At 38.8% G+C, this 24,240-nt stretch overlaps 1 protein-coding gene across 5 annotated transcripts in view; it reads left to right on the top strand.

The window, feature by feature from the left end:
- JPH1 (junctophilin 1) overlaps positions 1-14,644 on the top strand; it is an 83,963-nt gene extending 69,319 nt beyond the window's left edge. The window contains exons 4-6 of one of the 5 annotated variants that reach the window (XM_072804182.1): positions 5,096-5,745; positions 12,065-12,160; positions 12,335-14,644. In XM_072804182.1, the coding sequence (XP_072660283.1) occupies positions 5,096-5,745; positions 12,065-12,145 (731 nt within the window). In that variant the 3' untranslated portion in view covers positions 12,146-12,160; positions 12,335-14,644. The remainder of the gene's footprint in view (positions 1-5,095; positions 5,746-12,064; positions 12,161-12,334) is intronic. The other 4 variants (XM_072804184.1, XM_072804186.1, XM_072804183.1 and 1 more) reach the window with 4 other exon arrangements.
- The last annotated feature ends 9,596 nt before the right edge of the window (positions 14,645-24,240 follow it).

Raw genomic sequence — 24,240 nt, forward strand, 5'->3', positions numbered from 1 at the left:
CTTCATAAACTCTCAAGGCAGTACCATCTTGTGCAGCATAGTCTGGGTCTTTACTCTTTCTTCACTCCTTCAAAAATTCCCACATATCAGTACAATTTTTTAATTAAAATATGGTTGACACACCAAATGTTACTTTATTAAACTTGTTTATTTGTTTTGTAAGAGAAAGAGAGTGGGAGCAGGGGCGGGAGGGGCCGAGGGAGAGAGAATCTTAAGCAGACTCCTTGCTTGAGCATGGAGCCCAGCACAGGGCTCAGTCTCACAACCCTGAGATCAGTCATGACCTGAGCCAAACTCAAGAGCCAGACACCTAACTGGCTGAGCCACCCAGTTGCCCCACCAGATGTTACTTTAGTCTCAGGTGTATAGCATAGTGATTCCACAAGTTTATACATTTAGGCTTTGCTCACCACAAGTACAGTGACCATCTGTCACCATACTATGCTATTACAATATCATTGACTATATTCCCTATGTTATACCTTTCATCCCCATCACTTATTCTGTAACTGGAAGCTTGTATCTTCCAATCACCTTCACCCATTTTGCTCATCCCACCATCTCCCTTCCCCTCTGGCAACCATCCATTCTCTGTATTTATGAATCTGTTCCTGCTTTTAGTTTATTTTGCATCCATCAAGGGACACCTCGGTTGCTTTAATATCTTGGTTATTGCGAATAATGCTGCAATAAACACAGGGTTGCAAAGATCTGTTCAAATTAGTATTGTCATTTTCTTTGGGTAAATACCCAATAGTGGAATACTGGATCATATGGTACTTCTGTTGTTAATTTTTTGAGGATGTAAAGTGATATCATTGTGGATTTGATTTGCATTTCCCTGATGATTAGTGATGCTTAGCATTTTTTCATGTGTCTTTGAGCCATCTGTATGTCTTTGGGGAAATGTCTTTTCAGGTCCTCTGCCTATTTTTCAATTAGATTGTGGGGGTTTTGGTGTTAAGTTGCATTAGTTCTTGCATAAGGTTTTGGTCATTAACCCCTTATTGGACATATCTTCTCCCATTTAGTAGGTTGCCTTTTTGATTTGTTGATTTTCTCTTTGCAAAAGCTTTTTATTTTGATGTGGTCCCAATGGTTTATTTTTGCTTTTGTTTCCCTTGTCTGAGAAGACATAGCTAGAAAATTTATAACTTTCATCCCCTAGGATGGTGCCACGGCTGGTGTCAAACAGATTATTGCCCATGTTTCCTTCTAGGAGCTTTATGGTTTCAGGTCTCACATTTAGGTCTTTAATCCATTTTTATTTTTGTGTATGGTTTAAGAAAATGGTCTACTTTCATTCTTTTGCATGTAGATGTCTAGTTTTCTCAAGGGACTGTCTTTTCCTTATTGTATATTCTTGCCTCCTTTGTCATAGAGTTATTGACCATATAAGCATAGATTTATTTCTGGGCTCTCTATTCTGTTCCATTGATCTATTTTTGTGCCAATATGATACTATTTTGGTTACTATAGCTTTATAGTATATCTTGAAATCGGGGATTGTGGTACCTCCAACTTTGTTTTTCTTAAGGCTGCTCAGGGTCTTTTGTAGTTCCATACCAATTTTAGGATTATTTGTTCTAGGTCTGTGAAAAAGGCTCTTGGTATTTTAATAGGGATTGCATTGACCCTGTAGATTGCTTTGGATGGAATAGGCATTTTAACAATATTCTTCCAATCCATGAGCATGGAATATCTTTCCATTTGTGTCATCTTCAGTTTCTTTCATCAGTGTTTTTGGTGCAGTTATAAATGGGATTGTTTTCTTAATTTCTTTCTGCCACTTTATTATTAGTGTATAGAAACACAACAGATTTCGATATGTTAATTTTATATCCTGCAACTTCCAAATTCATTTATTAGTTCTAATAGTTTTTTGGTGGAGTATTTAGGGTTTTCCTCTTTTTAAAAAAAATTTATTAATTATAGAGAGCACATGAGAGTGAGGAGAGGGGCAGAGGGAGGGACCCTACAAGCAGACTCCCTGGTGAGTGCAAAGCCCATGAGATCATAACCTGAGCCAAAACCAAGAGCCAGGCGCTTAACTGACTAAGCCACCCAGGTGCCCCTAGGGTTTTCTATATTAGTATCTTGTTGCAAATGGTAGGTATTTATATGCCTTTTTTTTTTCTTTTTCTTACCAATTTGTATGCCTTTATTTCTTTCTCTTGTCTGATTGCTGCAGCTAGAACTTCCAGAACAATGTTAAATACAAGTAGCAAGAGTGGACACTCTTATTTCTGATGTTAGAGGAAAAGCTCTTAGTTTTCCACCACTGAATATGATATTAGCTATGCACTTGTCATATGTGGCCTTTCTTATGTTGAGGTATGTTCCCTCTAAACTCACTTTGTTGAGAATTTTTATCATGAGTAAATGATGGATTTTATTAAATGCTTTTTTTTGCATCTATTGAGATAATCATATGATTTTTATCCTTCATTTTGTTAATGTGGTGTATCACATGGATTGATTTGCAAACATTGAACCATCCTTTGCATCCCCAGAATAAATCCCAGTTGATCATGGTTAATGATTCATTTCATGTATTGTTAAATGAGATTTGCTGATATTTTGTTGGGAATTTGCATCTATGTGCATCAGAGCTATTGGCCTGTTATTTTTTTGTAATGTCTGTCTGGTTGTGATATGAGGGTAATGCTGGCCTTATAGAATAACTGTGGAACTTTTACCTCCTCTTCTATTTTTTGGAATAATTTGAGGAGGCTAGGTTTTAAATCTTCTTTAAATGTTTAGTAAAATTCACCTGTGAATCCATCTGGTCCTAGACTTTTGGGAGTTTTTTGATTGCCGATTCAATTTTATTATTAGTAATTGATATGTTCAGATTTCCTGTTTCTTCCTGATTGAGTTTTAGAAGACTGTATGTTTTTAGGAATTTATCCATTTCTTCTAGGTTATCCAATTTTTTGGCAGATAAGTTTTGCAGTAGTCTCTCATATTTCTGTGGTGCTGGCTATTTTATTTCTGATTTTATTTTGTCGTTTTTCTTAATGAGTCTGGCTAAATGTCAAACATTGGGCTTTATTCCTTTTTTTGTAGTTCCTTTACGTATAAAGTTGGATTGTTTGAGATTTATTACTGTAAATTTCCCTCTTAGAAGTGCTTCTGCTCCATCCCAAAGATTTGAATCATTTTGAGTTTATTTTTATTGTCTCCATGTATTTATTTATTTCCTCTTTGACTTTTGGTTGTTGAGTAGCATATTGTTTAGTCTCTGCATTCATGGTTTTTTTCGAGTTTTTTTCTTATAATTGATTTCTCATTTTACACTATTGCGGTCGGAAATGATGCAAAATAGGATCTCAGGCTTCTTAAATTTATTGAAACTTGTTTGGTGGCCTAACATGTGATCTAGCCTAGAGAATCTACCATGGGCACTTGAAAAGGATGTATATTCTTCTGGTTTTGGATAGGATGTTCTGTATGTCATCTGTTAAGTCCATCTAGTCTAATGTATCATTCAAAGACACTGCTCCCTTTTAAAGGGAGAAAATAACAATAATGTAATAGGAGACTTTAACATCCACTTACATCAATGGATAGATCAGCCAGGCAGAAGGCAAATATCTGTTAATATTTGCTTTATGTATTCACATATTCCAGTGTTGGATGCATAGATCTTTACAATTGTTATATCCTCTTATCATTATGTATTGCCCTCCCTCGTGTCTTGTTACAGTCTTTGTCTTAACATCTATTTTGTCTGAACTAATGTATTTATAAAAAAAACTGGGGTAACAATACATATCTGTCAATAATTACTTTAAATGTAAATGGCCTAAACGCTCCATTCAAAAGACATAGAGTGAAAGGATGGATAGAAAACAAGACCTACCTGTATCTATATGCCTATAAGAGACTCACTTAAGAACTAAAGAGATAGCCTGAAAATGAAGAGGTAGGAAAAGATACTCCCTGCTAATGAAAAAACAACAACAACAAAAAAAAAAAAAAACGCTTGATAGCAACACTTATACCAAGGTCCTTTATTTTTTTTTAAAGATTTTATTTATTTATTTGACAGAGAGCACAAGCAGGGGTAGCAGCAGACATAGGAAGAGAGAGAAAGCAGGGACCTCATTGTGGGGCTCAATCCCAGGACCCTGGGATCATGGCCTGAGCTGAAGGCAGATACTCAATGACTGAACCACTCAGGCACCCAGGGTCCATTTCTTTAAGTACAAATTTTTCCATTTAAAAGAATAACATGATTGTTATAAACAATCCTAAAATATTCAGAAAAAAGTCCTAAGACTAGAGTGTCTAGGACAACTGCCTTGTCATGTCTTTGCTTACAGAAAATAGTGAAATGGATCCATGCTGTGAAAGGACTCCAGGAAATTTAAAGGATCCTTTGATGGGGTGCCTGGCTAGCTCAGTGGATTAATAAGCAACTGTCTTGAGCTTCAATCATGATCCTGAGGTCCTGGGATTGAGCCCCATGTCAGGCTCCTTGCTCAGTAGGAAGTCTGCTTGCCCTCTGCCCCTCCCCCCTCATGCTCTGGCTCTCAAATAAATAAATGAAATATTTAAAAGAAATAAAAAGTAAATGATCCTCTGATGAAATAGCATTACAAATGTCATCTGCAGATTCTGTTCTTACACAGATGTTCTGTTAAATGTTAATTTATTAATTTAAATATTTCAGTATACTAAACATATAAGAGTCAGCTTGAGTATGTACTTTGTGTTTTAGTTATGCTGGATAATTTAAATATGCAGATTAAATATGGTGTTATCCAGTGCTTCATCAACGTGAATTTCACCTCAGTGTTCTGCAAGCAGGTAGGAATGTTGCAATTATTAGGAAGTCAGAACTGTTTGACCTTTATGGCTATCAAAATAGTAGGAATACTGGTAAATATTAAGTTTTTCTGCAACAAATAATCTTTTCCCTGGGAAATGAAGTGTGCTCATGTTTAATCCAAGCCTTGTCAATATTTTTAAAGAAAAAAAAAGAGGAATGGCTAATCTGACGTAGCAAAAATGCATATAGATAGCCAGAAGGAATAGCCTTTATGCCTTATTTTTATTAGCTTCTCTTCTGTTGTCAATTTTTCCCCAGGCCCAGATTATATCAAACAGAGATTTCAGGAAGGTGTAGATGCTAAAGAAAATCCAGAAGAAAAAGTACCAGAAAAGCCACCTACACCAAAGGAATCTCCTCATTTTTATCGCAAAGGCACGACACCCCCCAGGTCTCCTGAAGCAAGTCCCAAACAAAGCCACTCTCCCCAGCCCTCCTCCCCAAAACCCACGAAGAAGCAGAACCCCAGCTCAGGGGCAAGACTCAACCAAGACAAACGGAGTGTGGCTGATGAGCACGTGACAGCCATCATCAATAAGCCTTTGATGTCAAAGGCTCCCACGAAGGAGGTGGGAGCCATGGTGCCCACGTCCAAGTACTCTGGCCGCCACCACATCCCCAACCCCAGTAACGGGGAACTGCATTCTCAGTACCACGGCTACTATGTGAAACTGAACGCCCCCCAGCACCCTCCAGAAGACATGGAGGAAGACGAAGGATCAAGCCAGTCTTCCTCAGCGCTGGTGCACAAGCCATCACCCAACAAGTGGAGTCCCCCTAAATCTGTGACAAAACCAGTTGCCAAAGAAAGCAAAGCTGAGCCAAAAGCTAAGAAGTCTGAACTTGCTATACCAAAGAATCCAGCAAGCAACGATTCATGCCCTTCTTTGGAAAAAGAAGCCAATTCAGTAAGTTGTGCAAGATGTGTTTTTTCTTCCTTTTGATTCTTTGAGGTAGCAGCACAGGGTGACTTACATCTTGATGACAGCTTCTCTAGCTGAAGTCCAGAGGTTAGCACATTTGTATCCTGGGACAGCAAAGAGCTCCCCAGGCAGAAATTCCTCCCTGTTCGCTCAGCCACCCACCTTAGACATCATTCAGGTAGCCAGCTTGTTCGCATCATATGTTAGCAAGCCTTGACTCACACTTCTTGGTAAGTTTTGTGGTAGCTTAGTTCAGACTGCTATAACAAAGATGCCATAAACTGGGTGGCTTAAACAACAAAATTTCTTATTTATTTCTTAAAATTCTGGAGGCTGGGGAGTCCCAAGATCAAGGCACCACAGACTTGATGTTTGGTAAGAACCCGATTCCTGGCTCATAGACCTTCTTGCTGTTCCCTCACATAGCAGAGAGGAAGAGCAAGCTCTCTCAGGTCTCTTATAAGGGCACTAATCCCATCATGAGGGCTCTACCCTTCATGACCCAGGGCCCACCTCCCAAAAGGCCCCCTTCCAAATACCATGACATTGAGGATTAGGGTTTCAACATACGAATCTTGGAGGAACATGAACACATAGTCCGTAACTACAGCTCAATCCTCCGATTGGCTAGAAAGGAATCATGGGCCCTGAGAATGGACACCTCCTCTCAGAGCCCTAGCTGGGAAGAGGATTCCATCACCATTTGCTAGGTTCTTAGTCCTGCTTTTGATCCTCACAACAGACATAGAATAAAGGAGTAGATAGGAAAAAAAGACCTATCTATGTCTGTGTGCCTGTAAGAGGCTCCCTTCAGACCTAAAGAAATAGACTAAAAGTGAAGGAGAAGGAAAAATACTCCAGTCAGCATCTTTAGACAAAAGAGTATCTTTTCTAGCTGTTGTTGTGAATTATTCCCCTAAATATTTAGTTTGGATTTTACTTAATTAGTCAGGCTTTGCCACTAGAACATTTTCTTTCTTTCCAACTATTTAAAATCACTTTGGTCTTCTAACTTCTCAGAGTATAAATGCTTCTAAAATTTTAGTTTTCTGGTAAAAGCTAGTTTTATTATCAATTAGTCTTGAGAATCTAACATTTTTAAGTATTCAACCAGAAATCTGTATGTTATTGTGTCATTTGATGAGCATGTAGAAATTTGTTGAATGATATATGGAATTCATACTTTATCAAATTCTATAGAATTTATAAACTCTTGAAGCTAAGTAATTAATAATAAATTGATCAACTGATCTGTTGACCTAGTCACTTGCAACAGTGGTGTTGCATGTTAAATGTAGCTTAGGAAAAGCCACAGATGACCCAATATTTACTAGTAATTTCTGAGTCATTTGCATAAAGGTGTGGATTATAAACTGATGAACAACAAGAATATAATACTAGGTTTTTTTTCTTTTGTCCATTTTAAGAGTTACACTGTTCACAATTAAATAGTAACAATGTTAAATAATTGAAGTTCATCTTTTTTATTAACTTACATTTGGTGTTTCTTAGGTTTATCATCTAAATAGAATTCGATTAATCAGATTAACTTCTTGAGAATCATCCTGCATGGGGATAAATGGTTTTTAAGACAGACTAAGTCGATTATTATTAGCTTGCCTGATTTACAAGGGTGAAATTCAAACAATGCAAGGCCATATAGTTTCTATCCTGGGCATACCCAGTAGTGGGGTTCAGTTGACTTCTAGAACTCCATAAGAGGTGGTGAATGACCCTTTATATGAAATATTACTAATGTTTGATAAATTCATAGCCTCCTTGTTTAGAAGAAGTGTCTTATTTATGTGCAGAACCGTCTGATTCTTGGAGGTAGCCAAGCATCCTCCAGCCTGGTAGGTTGATCTCTAGGGATCCTTCTATACCCCAAAAGAAAGAAAGCCTAGCACTCTGCATGCCAGGAACCATAAGTCAAGATTGGCTTGGCACCTTCATGTGAAGATTTTAACAATTAACCTTTTTTTCCTGATAATAACAGAAAGCTGCCTTTCGCACTCCTGATGACTGTTTACTTGACAGTTTAGAAGTGATAAAATCATCATAAAGGTAGTTAATGAACCACCCTTAAAACGAAAGAGTACTGCATACAGTTTTAAGATAGACACTGTATAAGTTAGAAGTTTATAAATAACTTGAAAATTTGTAGGAGTAGTCACAGGAAAGCACACCCTTGAGGGAAAACCACAGTGAAGCGGTGTTCCTTGTGAGCAAGAGATCTAGTATGAGTCAGATTCGTCATTTCTTGGGTGGTTGAGTACCCTGGGACCTGGAATTTTAGTCACCAGCTTATTGACTGAGACAGGATAGGCTGGAGGCTAAGGGTGTGGACTCTGGTCCCAGACTTCCTAGGTTCAAATCCCAGTTGTGTTGCTTCTCAGTCATGTGACCTCAGGCAAGTTTCCTAACTGCTCCGTGAGTAGTTTTCCTCATCTCTGCCTATATCGTAGGGTTGTTCGGAAAATTAAATGAGTTACTACTTACCCAATTCTTAGCACAGTGCATGGCACATAGTAAGTGCTCAAAAGGCAATGGCTATTGTACTGTAGTAGTTGAAGCATAAACTAGTTCATAAATATTCCAATAGATTTGACCCATCCTCAGGATCACCCTGGGTATTGATCTCCTAGAAATACAGAAAATCTTCTGAGACATAAGCTAACACTCAAGTGTGAGTGGTAAGAGACAGGAGGCTATGCCACAGATTACTCTACAACGCTTCTCAAGGAATGTGACTCGTATGAGCCATGGTTGCACACAGACTGATGTTTCGTGGAAACACATTCCATGTGGTACCAACATTTTTTGCAACATGGCAACTTGGGTAGGAGCCAGAAGAGACATTACAGCCTTATCAAGCAGACTAGCAAGGGGTCTTCTCATTAGGAATCTTGACTTCTTCTGAGAACTGCCTGCACTTTTTCTTAGCCATTACTCTCTTCCAAGTCTATTTTGAAACTTACCTTTCTTTTGAATTGTAAAACAAGGCATCCCTGTCATGTGGGGGGCGGGGGGGGGGGGGGGGGGGAGAGTGTTAAGATTTTATTTGAGAGAAAGCATGAGCAGGGGGAAGGAGCAGAGAGAGAAACAGGCTCCCCACTGAGCAGAGAGCCCCAAAGCAGGGCTCCATCCCAGGACCCTGAGATCATGACCTGAGCTAAAGGCAGACACTTAACCGACTGAGCCACCCAAGCATCCATGTCACACCCTTTTGAACCATGTACACATACTAACACCCTACAAACAGTGAATATATATAAATTTGGCTATTAATACTGAATTTTGTTCATGTTTTTAGAGAAGTTTTAGATTTAACAAACTATAGTAACCCTTCAGAAGATTCCTCATTGTTTTAAATGAGTAATAGTCTTTTGAAGAAAAAAAAGCTAAATTTCTTGAGTTAGAACTTCTTTCCATATTTTGACTTCCCACACTTTATTATTTTCTGTCTCAAAGTTCTTCCAATCAAGACTTGCACTTTGCCCTGCTGCAGCCTCTTTTATTACACCTGTCTCAGTCAGTCTTGAAAAGCAAGACTGATTTTTTTTTCATTTTGCTATTTTAAGCCACAACTGGCTACCACAGTCATGTTTATGAGACTTCACCTTAAAGCTTTCCCCACCCTGTGCCCAGCCTAGGTATCTGAAGAACACAGAGGTCACGTCTTCATATCTGCCTATTAAACATAGCATCCCAGAATTTATTTTTCACCTGGTTGCTGTTTGAACTTTCTTTTGCTGCCTTACCCTCATCTTCACTGAGTCATCTTTAAAAATAGCTTTATAAATGGAGTTGTACTAGTTGGATAAATATATATGTGTCTGTGTTATATATGTATACTTATTTACATATATTTACGTATATAAATATGTCATTCATCCAAAAATGCTAACTAATTCAAAAAGTTAGATAAATTCATGGAACCTTATAAGGATTTATGAAATAAGAGTTTAAGGTCCAGACATACCTTAGACTTTAGAAGTTAGATTCACTGAATGCACTTTCTTTGTTGTTCTACTTTTCCTTGGTCCAAAGGACCAAGACACTAAAACTCTACATTGTGGTGTTCTGACCCCATATACTTTTCCTCATCTTTCATATGTGAAAGGAATTATGAATTAAATCCACTGACCCAAAAGAGTCAAGTGAATCCAAACTTCTGATCATATTCATGAGAAAAATCTAATCAAAATTTATGGTAGTAAGAGCATTTCTTTAATCTCTATGCTGAGTTATGACGTTGAAAGATTATTTCAATTATTTTCTGAGTTATAAGAATTTCCTATACCATACATTTTAAGTTAATTATTATTGAAGAGTTACATAGATTAGGACCCTCCTAATAACTTAGAATGCAACTATTATAAAAGAACAATTGGTCATATCAAGATTTGATGGTTTTCTGCTACAATGAAATCAGAGGGATAGAGATGAAAATGCCATTTTCAAGAACTTGATTAGAAATTATCATATTTAAACTAAGTCCTGTGGCTGTAACAAGGATGTAGGGGAAAAAACAGCAGCTCTGAAGTAGACAAAGTTTAATTTTAGTTCTGTAATTTGTTTAAATTGGATGAGTAACCTTGGGCAAGACACCTACCCTCTAATTGTGCTTTTTCCCCTCATTTACTTGGGGTTTAGGGACTAGGGCTTTACTTCTTCCTCGTAGTCCCTATCTCAAGGATACCCATTTTTACTTCTTTTTCTTCCCCACTCTGATTTTTACTAATCACTGTGTTCTTCATTTAAGGCGGTGAATTAATAAGGTCAACAACCACATCCACAGCACCTGGAAAAGTACCAGATGAGATAGTAGGTGTTCATAATGAAAACCTGGATGGACTGGGCAACCCGTGTGTGCAGGTGCACGGTGGTGAGCAAAGCACAGCTCCTGCCACTACGGAACTTAGTCTAAGGCAAAGATGGAAACTAACAAGAAGTCACAAAGTGTGAAGTGTTAGGATAGACAATGGCTGGGGTGTCCTGACCTCTGCCAGGGAAGTTGTGACCTCATCTGGGGAGGAAATCTCTATAAGGATATGACCCAGGCTCTATACCTTGCAACGTGAGCACTAGACCAATTACAATTCCAGTCCTCCTTACCTCCCCCACAACAAAAATCACACCAATACAACATTCAAGGACTTGGTTACCCTGTTTCAATGTAGCCTCATTAGATACTCAAATATAGTAAAACTGTTTCCTCATCTGTAAAATAACAGTTAAAATACTACCCCACCCACCTCATAGGGCCAATTTAAAACACATTTAATACTACTTAATACACTATTTTAATGGTAAATACCAAGATCATGTCTCGAATAAAGACGGCCAAGCATGAGCAGCTCTGAAAAGACAGGTCATAAGGTGGGTTTTTGTTTAAACAAAGTTTGGGTACCTTGGGTTGCTGGTATTTATCACAGCCGCATTTATCAAAATAGGATTCTGTAGTTTATTAAATAGACCTTGACTGGGGCACCTGTGTGGCTCAATCGGTAAAGCACCTGCCTTCAGCTCAGGTCATGATCCCGGGGTGCTGGGATCGAGCCCCACAATGGGCTCCCTGCTCAGCGGGGAGCCTGCTTCTCCCTCTCCCTCCGCCTCCCCTCCTCATGCTCTCTCGTGCTGCTGCTGTCTCTCTCTTTCTCTAATAAATAAATAAAATCTTTAAAAAGAACTTGATTTCTGGCATGTTGTAGCTGTGAGCAAAAAAGCAAAGAATTAGGCCTATAAAATAATTTCTGCAAGTGTTCAACTCCCCGCTGGCAATTTTTAAGGATGGGGTGGTGTCCAAAACTATGACCAGGAAAAGCAGGAGTCCTACATTTTTCCTGAGAGGCCTCATACCCTAAAGACTTTATTCTTACTCTTATTCTAACTGCCTTCCTGAGGAGATCACTCTTTCTCACCTAAATTACATCTTCACAAACAGTGCCTGTCCACCTTCCACTAGTCCCGAACCCCATTGTGGCAAACCCTCACCTGGACTGTTGTCAGAGGTTTTGAGATGAATGAACTAGATTATTTGTAAGTCTTTTTTTTTTTTTTTCTTTTAGACTTAATCAAGACTGGATTCATTTCGTAGTGAAAGTGCGGAGACGGCTCCATCTAAATATGGCATTGCTATTTTTAGTTTATACCTTTTGGAGCTGCTGTCATTTGTTCCTGCTTTATTTACTGCAGCGGGGTTGAGTTTTTTTATATTTTTGGTAATTGATTTTATGAGCTAGTTTGCGTGTTGATATTAACATGGAAACATTATGGCCCTTTTGTTCTGTTTCATTTCCAGGGCCCCAATTCAGTCATGATTGTCCTCGTCATGCTGTTGAATATCGGGTTGGCCATTCTTTTTGTTCACTTTCTAACTTGATTGGAATTAGGAAAGGTAAGAATAGCCTTAATTTCTACATAAAATCACCGCATATAACATTCTTTTCCCGTATTCGAATTTATATATATTTTTTTAACAACTGCATATTGTCCTTCACTTTAAATTTTGGCTGTGCCTGAATGTGATTCAACATAGTTACTTAATGATGTAACTGTTTTGACCCTTCAGTGAAGTCATGACAACTAGCGGTGTTAGCGCACAGTTCTCTGCCGTGGCATCATCAGCCCTTTAAATGGCACACCCCAGTCAGACTCAGACTCAGGGAAGGAGGCTTGGAATTAGGATGGGATCGCGAAAGAGATGACACTTGGAAAATTCAGCCAGAGGACCTGTTCAGTTCCCCTGGGAATGCTTTGTGGCTTTGGGGTCCTCTGGGAGCTGAAGCAAGCAGCCGTGTCGGAGAGCAAAACTTAATAATCATTCTTTTTTAAAATCTGCTGAAGCAGCCCCATCCGGCGAAGTTCTTGGCATTGGCTACTCCATCTGTCCTAGCAGAGAGTGACTAAACTGGAAATGTATGGAGCTGCATTTTTTTTTTTTTTTTTTTTGATGGAAGTCAACAGCTGCCTTACTATTTTACCATCTGACGTTTTTAGTAGGGAGCTGGGGAAACAAACGACTGCCCGAGGAATGCGGTCGGAGGACTGTGTTGCTGTGGCCATGGTTCCAGCATTCACTCCTATCTCATTAGAAGAAATAGGTAGCAGCATCACTCACCAGTCTTATGCCATGACCTGCTGCTCTAAACATCTCCTGGAATGTTCCAGGAGAGAACGTTTCGTTTGCTTGTGCACGACTATGTTCATTTTTGCTGTTTATTGAAATAGGATGTAGAGTCCTCTACAACGTGTGGTCCTGGCTGGATGAGACACACTTGTTGCATCTCAAGGAAAAGAAACAACAACACTCTAGAGAAGATGTGTTCATTTCGATAGCAATACATCTTTTTTTTTTTTTTTTTCATGCCGTTTAGTCTTCCTAAACCTGTAACAAGCTGTTTAAAATTTAGCAATGTGAAGGCATCGTACCTTCCTAAGAAATAATTTTAAATATTTTTAACATTACTGAGATGAATTATTTATGCACTTAAGAGGTGCTAAATTTTAAAAGCTGAAGGACAACAGAATTCTAAGAAGTGTAGTCAAAATGTTGCATGGATTGCAGTAATCGGTGTTTAAAGGATTCAGTTTCATTGCTGACGTACTTTACAACCAAATAAAATCTTGTCAGTGACTATGTTAATTCCCATGAAAGTTAAGCAAGATGCTATTAATAACTGCTCTTTTCTTTTTTTTCTCCAACTTAAATTTTTGTTGAATACATTCAGGTAGAGCGTAAAGCTTTGTTAAACCTCTGCTTCTCGATTTTACGCCTTTCGTGTTTTTCAAAGTCCTTTCGTAATTTTATTTCACATTTTAAAGGCTTAGACATTTTTATTTAAATATTTGTCTTTTGCAGTCCTTTGTTATTCTGACATAATCTGATTTTTTTGCTGTTTTATAATTCATCTTTATTACTCAGAAGCATGCTTATTTAGAGACACTACGTGGTCTTTATAAAAATAATTATTTAAAAAGAAATCAGGGGAGGAAAGGTATCTTAAATTTCTCGAAGACATTACATTGTGGAGAAGGAGCTAGCTATTCCTAAATATTTTCACGATCTGCATGGTTTAATCAGATTCTTTTTACCTTATTTGCTACCTTTTTAATGCAGAAGAGACAATTCAGATGTTAGCACAGGTGTGGACTTGAATGCTTTGTCATCTGCAGGGTAGTAACCCAGTGATGTTTTTTGCAGAAGTGCAATATGTTGAGAATCCTGGGTGTGACCAATATGGAATAAAGAAGAAAGCAGAAAGAGAGCAAATGAAAATTACAACTTGTATATTTATTTATTTTTTACATTTTGCTTTGACTTTTAAATTTAGGAAGTACGTTTTTAGCCAAGAAACATTTAAGCTCCTGTGTCAGTCTCAGTACTCTCACTGCGCCTTCCTAACCCTGTAGCTCTTGATGCTGGGAAAGCAGATTTTTTTAAAAAAAATAAAATATTTAATCTTATTAAGTGTTTATTTAAAACGTGTAATGCTTTGGAAATAATGGGTAACAGATAACTAAAGGATATGTTTATAAAGTGAGCATGTTGGTTCCATTTATAAATATATGTATGATTTATAAGCTTTTTTAAAAAACAAAGCTCAAATTGTTGGTATTTTTCTAAAATGTGCACAGCTGTATTTTACATGAAAGGCTCTTTCTAATGGGTTGTTATACTGTACTCTACATTTTGGACAGCACATGAAGTCTGCCAATGTACTTAATAAAACATGACCTTGTTTATTTAAAGTTTCTTGCTGTGAAAAAGAACTCCCTACCTGTGAGTTCCTTTATTTATAATCCTTGAAACCAAAATGTATAATGTACAGTTTTCACAACTGTATCCGCTCTAATAAAAAAAAAGTTGGTTATTAATAAAGTTGCAGGTGTGTTTCCTTTGTGAGTAAATTACTGTCTTGAGTTATGTGGAATTTTTGGGTTGGTGGTTGTATTGAAAGATCTGCTGAAAACTTGACAATAGAAACGGGGTGCAAGATGCTCAATGAAGCCACATGGGAAAAGGTAGTTACACTGTACCATTGTTCTCTTCTACGTTTCTTTCATCCTGAGCTTTTCAAATAATTTTGTAAAATATGTTTCATTTTTCTGCTCACTGCCTTCATTAATTGGATTAGCTCCTTAGCCAGGGATTTTAAGTCTGCTCCTGTTTTTAGGGAAATCTCAGAGTTGGAGTAAATCCCCCTCCTGCATGAGTCCTTTTCAGTTAATTAAAGTTTTTGGATCATTGTGCCCCAAATAAGCTAATACGTTGCTATGGCCCCTGTTTAGACACATTTCTGGAAGGCTAGAGACACTGTGCAGTTGAATAAACTTGCCGCCACCAGAATTTCCAGCCACTGGGCTCCCTTTGCAGCCATCCAGGACTGGCCAAGGCTGCCTTGACACGTAGCAAGCTATGAGGTATATAATAAAAGGACCACCTCCAAACAGCTGCCCAGGGAACTGCCATGGGGCTTTTACGTTCCCAAATGAGTCACTCCTGTTGGAGGCTAAGGTATGGAGACCCCTGTACAAATAATCAAGTTATCACCTCTAAGTAGTAAAAGATTTTTCAACTTAAGTGATTAATCCCCTAGTAAATCCTAAAAGAATGGAACATAGAACAGACTATTCTGGAGCAGGCAGGCAAAGCACAGGGTGTTAGGTTATTGATTCCAGCTTCATGCCCAAACCACAAGTTTCAATGGCTAAAGCCAAAGCTGGGGTGCAGACTTCGTGGTTGGGAAATCTGGAAATTTTTCTACATACCCTTTTAATGCAATAACCATTTCAGGAACTATGGTAAGCAGGCTCCTCAGGAATACGCTCATTGCAATTTGCAGCTCTCCTCCCATGGAAACTTTGGAAACTTGTAGAGCCTCGGCTTCCCAACTTACTATGTGGCCTTGCACACGGCATATTCGGCGAGCACGGCGTAACCAGCGGCTCATCAGGCTGTCTGATGATCCCAGGCTTGTGGACTATCTATGTCCATCATTTCCTTCTTACCCCAAAAGTACTGAAAAATAGTGTTCTGTACTCTTCCTACTGAGTCTCATTTATGGGAGTAGGAGAAAATATATAGAATAAAACAAATAGTCCTAAATGCAGTGAATATGGATAAAATTCTCAGCTGTGGTCATGATTGAGTCTGGATTTTTCTCTAGTCTGTGCCCTGGTTTCCTCATCTATAAAAATGGGTGTAACCACAGCACTGACCTCACAGCGTGGTTGTAAATGTGACATGAGCTCATTTACGTTGTTAGGTGCTTCATATAGTGCCTGGCTCATAGTTTCTGTTGCGTTAGCTTTTGCCAGTTGGAGGAACTAGGAAAAACAATCTTAATTTCTCTAAGTGCCTCAAACACATTAAAAAATATAGTGAGATCCCACTATAAAGGCTGCTCTTTAAAGGTTAATTATGGCACAGGTCAGATGTTGTCTCTTCAGTGGTGATCACTGAGAAAATCAAAGGCCTCTCTGAACAGAGTTCCTGCTCTACACTAAGAGGCAGTTTTCTGTCTAATATGATGTGAGACATTTGCTTTACGAAAAACGTTCGCGGCAGTGACTCATTAGATTCTTAAAAGATCCCAGGACACCTGGGTGGCTCAGAAGGTTGAGCATCTGCCTTTGGCTCAGGGGTGAACCCTGGGTCCCGGGATCAAGTCCTGCATCGGGCTCCCCTGCAAGGAGCCTGCTTCTCTCTCTGCCTGTGTCTCTGTCTCTAATGAATAAATAAATTTTTAAAAATCTTAAAAAAAAAAAAAAAGATTCTTAAAAGATTCCTAGGGAAGAATTCCTGCAATTAAATGACTTGCCCAAGGTCGTGTAGCCAAAAAGTTACAAAACTTTGTATCCAAGTCCCAGCTCTGACTCTGAAGGTACTTTCTCATTCACATATTGGTTTATACTATTTCCATACTGTCATGCTCATCGACCATAAAAAAGTAGAAAACATGATGAAATGCAAGGTGACAGTATGGGTTGAATTAGTCCATTTCCGTAAGTTCCTTAATGCCACGAGATTAATGTGACTATAGTAGAGTTTATTAAAAGTTCTGAATAATGTATTTACAGTCCTGTTTCATGACTTTTAATAAAGTATTTGATATATTTTTGAACCTCATAAAATACTAAATAGTAACAAAAGTTAAGCATTTAAATATTTTGGAGTGAGAAGCATGTTGTACATAAACTCTGTGTGTTTGAACTTGATCTCAAGGATTAACCCAGAAATTACACATTGTGCCCAAAAGACTTAAAAGATTTAGACAAATATCATGATGTTCTTTTGTGACATCATCTCAGTGTTCCATACAGTGTCTTTGTATTCTCTTGGATCCCAGATGTGATTTAGGTAAACTATTAAAATTAACACAAAAGTGAGGGCCTAAGATTTGTTTGGCTAGTGATTGGCAAAGCAGCTGTGACTTATCAAAGATGAGGAGTGTATCAATCTTTGAAGAGAATTCTGGAGAGAAGAAATGAAGTGGGAAAGACGGACTCAGTGGAAGGTAACAGTACAGAAGTACAGGTCTTTCCATCCTTGCCCCAAGCAAACTCATTCGTGAAATATCAAGAACAACATCAAGCTTTCAATGGAATTATGATATTTGCTTCAGGAAAAGCAATGGAGTTCTTTGGTTTCAGGAATGTATGTCACATGTCACATTCCTGCCATTTATGGCACATATTTGGAAGAAAAGAAACTGATAGATAAATATCATGCCCCCCATACAGTAAATGCAGAAGCAAAGGTGAGAAGAAGCCAAAGGTCATCTAATTTTCTCATGTTCTGGACATGTTCTAACAACAGCCTCCAACCACTGGAGCAAGTACCTAGAGTCAGGTAGCTGTTCCTGAAGTTAATAAAGGCCAAGAAGATGCTCAAACATACCCTTGTTGTAGAGCTAACAGGTGGTGCAATCTGTCACCTGAGGACTAGACCTAGCATTTTAAAAGCAATTTTACGTCAGATAATTGGGCCAAATAAAAGTTAGCAGAGATTAGAAACATTCAAATCCACATGATATTTAAAAGGATAGACCGCTATCACTTAAGTCCATGGTTATTCATCAGTCCACTGAAACCAAGCAAGAATTTGGGAAGTAATCTCAACACAAGAAAGCGCCAAAGAATGCCCTACATCTTTGCCCAAAATAAAGTTTGACGCTATCTACTACATCTCATTTGTTTGGTGTGATACAAAGTGATGTGGGGGATTCAGCATAATTTTTCATTTCTCAGTGTCCACTTTATTTCCCAATATTTACGTACTTTTCAATTTGGTTTTCTCCCATTAGGATTTTTGTGCATAGGAATCTCTTTCCATGTTTTCTGACAATCCGGTCCATTTTTTTTCCTCCATGAAAGAATATTACTAATCTAAAAGACCCTAGGCTGTATTTTGGGGTTTCTGTTGGTTCACTCCAGCTGTCAACAATTTACCTGTATTGTGTTGACATTCTACAGACTTATCTGAGTAAATTATAAACGAAGCATTGCAAACTGATGTGCTACCCTGCTTTGCGCACTCCCTGGAGTTTTGTTTTGTTTTGTTTTTGCTTTTTTAAAGATATTTTTAAGTAATCTCTACACCCAATGTGGGGCTCCAACTTACAACCCCAAGGTCAAGAGTCACATGCTCTACTAAGCCAGCCAGACACTGCCCCCCACCTTTTTCAAAAGATGAGCTTTCAGGAATTTCAATGTAGCCTGTGCGTTCACTACCCACCCAGACCCCTTAGTGCCCTGAAAAACCGAGCTCTCCACTGCACTGAATCATGGCTCCTCAGCTTACCAGCATGCTTAAAGACACACAATTTACTGGTGCAGTGTGACAAACATGTCAGCTTAATTGAGGATATTAATTCAAAGAGAAAAGCATAAAAAGGCATGTCACTTTCTCAGATGCCAGTTTATAGAACCAACCACACACTTCCTTTTGAGTTATCCCCCAATTCATTGGCTGTGCCAAATGCCAAAACTACATGTCCATTTTGGTATAGTCTAAGGACAGTTTTGGTGTCTATAGAATGGGAACAATAATATCGGCCTCATATTGTTTTTTAGTTTTTTGTTTTTTTTTAAGATTTATTGATTTTGAGAGAGAGCACACATGCACGCATGTGAACTCAGGTGGGGGGAGCGGCAGAGGACGAGGGAGGGACAGAATCTTAAGCACACTCCACGCCGAGCCCAGAGCCCCAACGCGGGGCTCGATCTCACAACCCTGAGATCATGACCTGAGCCAAAACCAAGAGTCAGATGCTTAAGCAACTGAGCTACCCCAGCTCCTCCATAGTGTTTTTATAAAAATCAAAGTAGAGAACTTCAATCAACTCCCTAACACATGGTTAGCTCTCAACATGCGGTAGGTAGTATTACACTTGACAGTCTCAACTTTATCGGCAATTTTACTTATCCCTTCATCAAACATTTATTATGTATCATTGAAATGACTTTCTAGGCCCAAGATAGAGTGGCCCTTGCCTGGGGTGCCTTGTCAGCAAACTAGAACTTAGATAACTTTTGGGTTTCTATAAATTCTCTATTTGACCAGAAACACAGTATATCCAGTCAGCCAATCCCCAAACCCCAAACCCCAGGCCAACTCTGGATCACTCACCCTAAGCAAGGTTGAGTGTTATGGTCCCTACCAATCACATTTTTTCTTTTTTCTTTATTCTTTAACCTATAAAAGCTTCCTGCCTTTTACCCCATTTTGCAGTTCTCCAAAAGGAGACTGTTTACTTTATGAAGTGTTAAAGTTTGTTTTTAACACCTAAATTGTTTTCTTGAATATTTCAGTAGTAGTTAACTGATTTTTCTTTAAATTCATTGAAATGAAATTCCTTGGTCATTAAGTATCAGGTCCTCCTGCACTAAGGGATGTATTCTACATAGAGAATCAGCTGTACTTTAAATAGTTAAATGAGTTCAGAGGCAGAAGACAATAAAAAAATGAAAGTTCTTACTGATCCTCAGAAGACACACTAGTGAGCATTGATGCGCTTCTCATTAGAAGCTTAGGAATACTTAATATGGAACACTCATACTAGGTACAACTATTCATTAATGTCTATTACTCACAAAAACTGCATGATAAAAAGATACAATTAAGGTGTATGAGAAATGAGCCCAACAAAGACTTGCCATGATGATTATACTCTTGGTTGTAGGAAAAAACTTCCTGAGGCAGGTAGAGCATCGAGATGTTCACTCATTTGCAGAAATGTGTTACTGGGCCCAGCTATTATGTTTAATCACTATGGTTATGAACATAGGCAAATGGCTCTGGCTTTAAAGAAAATTAAAATACATTTAATCAGAAATAATAGCATAGCAAAACATCCTCATGTCAGATCCTCCAGAGCTGAGTAGTTAGTGTAGCATCTTTAGTTTGTAAGTTCGTCATTAATACTTAGAAAGAACAGAAAAGAGGATAAGAAGTTGCCTGCTCAGTTCAGTGTAGATCTCCTGATAGCTTATCTCAAATCCTGCATTAAGTTAAACTTGAATGCTTTTCTTCAATAGAAAATAAGAAACAATTCTCCTGCTCGAAACATATTTCATTCACTATTTTAAGAAAACCTGGCATTCGAGGAAAAGTCGCCTCCTGGGACTCTAAATAGCTTTTATATCATTAAAACACACCCTCCCCCCACCACCACCACCAAATCTCATTCTATATTAACCACAACAGGAAGGAGACTATTTCGGTGGTTTTCAAACTTCAATGAGCATTAGAATCACTTAGAGGTAAAATACTGCTGAGTCCCACCCAGTTTCTGATTTAGTAGTTCTGGGAATTCGCATCTCTAACCTGTTCCCAAGTGATGCTGATGCTGCTGCCCAGGGAACCACACTTTTGAGAACCACCGTGTTATATAATCACGCAGTGTACAAGTAGGAGTCACCAACTACAGTTAGGCCCACGGCCCGGCTGTGTGTGTGGTGTGGCAAAGAGAAGAGTGGGAAAGAATACATACATACATGTTAACACCCGTTACCACAATACTATTTGATCCTTATAATAGATCAAAGAACTGAGATAACTTTCCCATTTTGCAGTGAGAAACCTCAGGCCGAGTGGGGTAGAGAGCTCTTCAACCAAACACAGCTGATGGGACACCTGGGTGACTCAATGGTTGAGCGTCTGCCTTTTGGCTCAGGTCATGATCCCAGGGTCCTGGGGTCAAGTCCCACATCGGGCTCCCTACATGGAGCCTGCTTCTCCCTCTCCCTGTGTCTCTGCCTCTCTCTATATATATATATATGTCTCTCATGAATAAATAAATAAAATCTTTAAAAAAAAAAAAAAACAGCTAATGAACAGAACCAACACTCCCACCCAAGTGCCTCTGGCAACGAGTCTGGGTGCTCTTTCTCCTACATCTCAGCAGCTCTGAGTCTATCCCCTGGTCACTGAAAGGTTAGAACACCACGCACATTGCAAAGTTGTTCTGAGGACTGTCAGGCAAGACATGAAGGCTGAGCCCTCCGGTTTAACTGAAACAAAGCCTTGATATCTAAGTTGAAGGCAATGCATCATTTAGCACATAAATGAAAGTCTTTCTCAAGCCCATGTAGTGGTTTCTCTGTAACCATTTCTCTCAAAACACATTATGAAATCAGACCTCATTCTTTTAAGATTTGCACACTCAGGTACTTCCGTTTTATCCGGCATGCTCACATTTACAAGCCTACACGTAACTATTCATCTGTGTAGACAATCTCCCTTATTTTTGACAGGAAAAAAAAAAAACTCTATGCCATTAAATATGACAACAGTGTCTCACATGCAGATTCCATCATGTCAGCTGACCTTCCTCAGCAATCACCAGCCTCCAAGAGGAAACCTGATTATCAAAGAAGAGAGAAGGCAGTGATTGCCAGGAAGCAAGGGGGCTTTTAGGAAAACATCCTGGTCCTTATTTTTGTCAAGAGACGTGTGTGGGATTTAGGAAATTGATCCTTCAAGGAGCATCAGACAAGTTCCCGATCTGCCTCAGAGAGCCTATCTTCAACACTGAGATTTTCCACAATGGCAAGAATAGACAATGCACAGAAGAGGAAAACACAATGGTCAATAAATGTGAAAAGATGCTCAATCTGACGGGTAGCCAGGGAAATGCAAATTAAAATAATAAGACTTTCAAAATCCAGTGCCTGCCACATTGACTACATTCTCAGCTGAAATAGTAAAGGAGCTTGATTTGGAGTCAGCCCTAGATCTCCACTCCAGAGCATCTTCACTTCCTCACTCTGGGAAACTGTCCTGAGCTCCACAAAAGTCCCTCCTCAGTTACTCCAAACCACTTTGCTTGATTTTTAGCACTTTACTGCATGAACCATTTGTTTTTCAAATCTGTCTCCAACTACTAGGCTGTGCACTCTTTGCAAGTGGGGACTTTGTCCTATGTCTCTACCCACCAGTGTCTGGCACGTACATATGTCCAATAAGATTGATGAGTGAGTTAATACAACCAAAATAACCTTGCCTACTTGGACGGCTGGCTCACTATTGAAAGGAAGCTATCTTTTTGCAACATGCTCTGAGGACATGACCCCCAATTCTTTGGTCTTATCATAATAATATTACTATGCTAAATGTGTGTGGGGGGAGGGTGAATATTTATGGAAGAGTAAGCAACTTCAAGCATATGTAAAAATCCTGTTCAGATGTCACTCATTTCTACTTGGCAAAAATCACAATGGAGAGCCTCTGTAAAAAGCAGTTTGCTAAGCAATTTGATAATATATCCAAGGCAGCCACCAGATCATCTATCTTGATTATGAAAAGGATTTCTAATAAACGAGAAAAGCTTCAGTTAAGCAAGATGAGTAAGTTCTAGAGATCTGCTGTACAATATTGTGCCTGTAGATAACAGTACTGCATTGCACCCTTTAAAAATCTTTTAAGAGGGGCCCCTGGGTGGCTCAGTTGATTAAACATCTGACTCTTGGTTTTGGCTCAGGCATGAGCTTATGGGTTGTGAGATCGAGTCCCACATCAGGCTCTGCACTCAGTGGGGAGTCTGCTTGAAGACTCTTTCCCTCTACCCCTCCCTCCACTCACATACTCTTATTCTCGCTTTCTCAAATACATCTTAAAAAAAAAAATCTTTTAAGAGGGTAAATCTGATGTTTTGTTCTTACCATAAAAAATTTTAATGATTTAACACCTTGAAATGTTTTCAGATATTTAGGATTAGGTGGATGGCAAACGGATGCCAGGAGCTCATTCAAAGATGAGAGTTCCTCATGCATTATTTGCCTCAGAGTGGCAACTGGAAGGGGAAGAAAAATGAACAGATCAGAGCAACACTGAGGAAACAGAATAAACCCAAAGTGGTGATTTAGTATAGAGAATAGGGAAAAGTCAGATTCAGAACGACACCCAGGGTTCAGGCTTGAGCCATTGAGTGCTTGAGTCCTTACCTAAGATAGGGGAGATAGGAGGAGGTGTGCACGGGAGGCCAGAAGGCACAAGTTTTAGTTTGAGACATGGTGGACCTGAGGGGTTTGTGAGATGGGCTCAGAGGAGAGGATGCCATTGAGTACATGGGCCCAGTGTTCCAGAGAACTCTGCAAGTTGTGTCCCCAGCATATGGCAAAGGGATAACACCACTGAAGTGCAAGGACTCGTTTTTCTCTTCACAAATATTTCTATCTATTCATTAGAGCAGGTCTCTCGACAAGACTACACTCAGAAGACTTTTTTTTTTTTTACCATGGTGGAATATATATAACATCATTACCATTTTAACCAGATTTAAGTGTACAGCTCAGTGGCATTCACACTCACTGCTGTGCAACCACCACACTATCCATCCTCAGATTCTTTGTAACTGATATTTTTCAATTGCCTCTCTTTCCAAAAGTAACTATTTTGTCATTAATTTCACTAATTCAGGCTCAATTATTACAGAGGTGTTTGGAGTAATTACAATAAATCTTTTCTCCTGAGTCTGAGGTCACTGGGCATCACATCAAATGCACAATTTTTCTAATTCATTTTATAACAAAGAATTTGATGATTAAACTACTGTATGTATCTGTGAATACTTAAGCAATCTTCAGCTGAATCACGGAGGGTCAAGAAAGTTTTCCTTCACAAGGAGGAGCCGGGGGCAGAAGAGGGCAGCTGCTAATCACTACTGCTCAAGCCCCTTCCTGCATGAGGTGGGATTGGCTTCTTCGTCCTCCTTCCTGTTTCGGTTTCCTGTGCAATTGAGCCTCCCACTGAACTCATAGATAAATTTAAGAAGAAACAACAAAGTTTGATCTAGATGTTAACCAGTATTTTTTAGTTATTATCTGGACGGAAAGACCCACTATTTATTTACTGAAATTTAAAAAGAGAGAGAGAGAGAAGGAGAAAAAGAGTCAAGAAAAGAGAAAGCTTCTGTAGGTCCTGGGAAACCAAAAGGGCAAATAGATCTTGTCTATTAAAATGGTCTTTCAATT

The sequence above is a fragment of the Canis lupus genome, chromosome 28, assembly GCF_048164855.1.
Source record: "Canis lupus baileyi chromosome 28, mCanLup2.hap1, whole genome shotgun sequence".
NCBI lineage: Eukaryota > Metazoa > Chordata > Mammalia > Carnivora > Canidae > Canis > Canis lupus.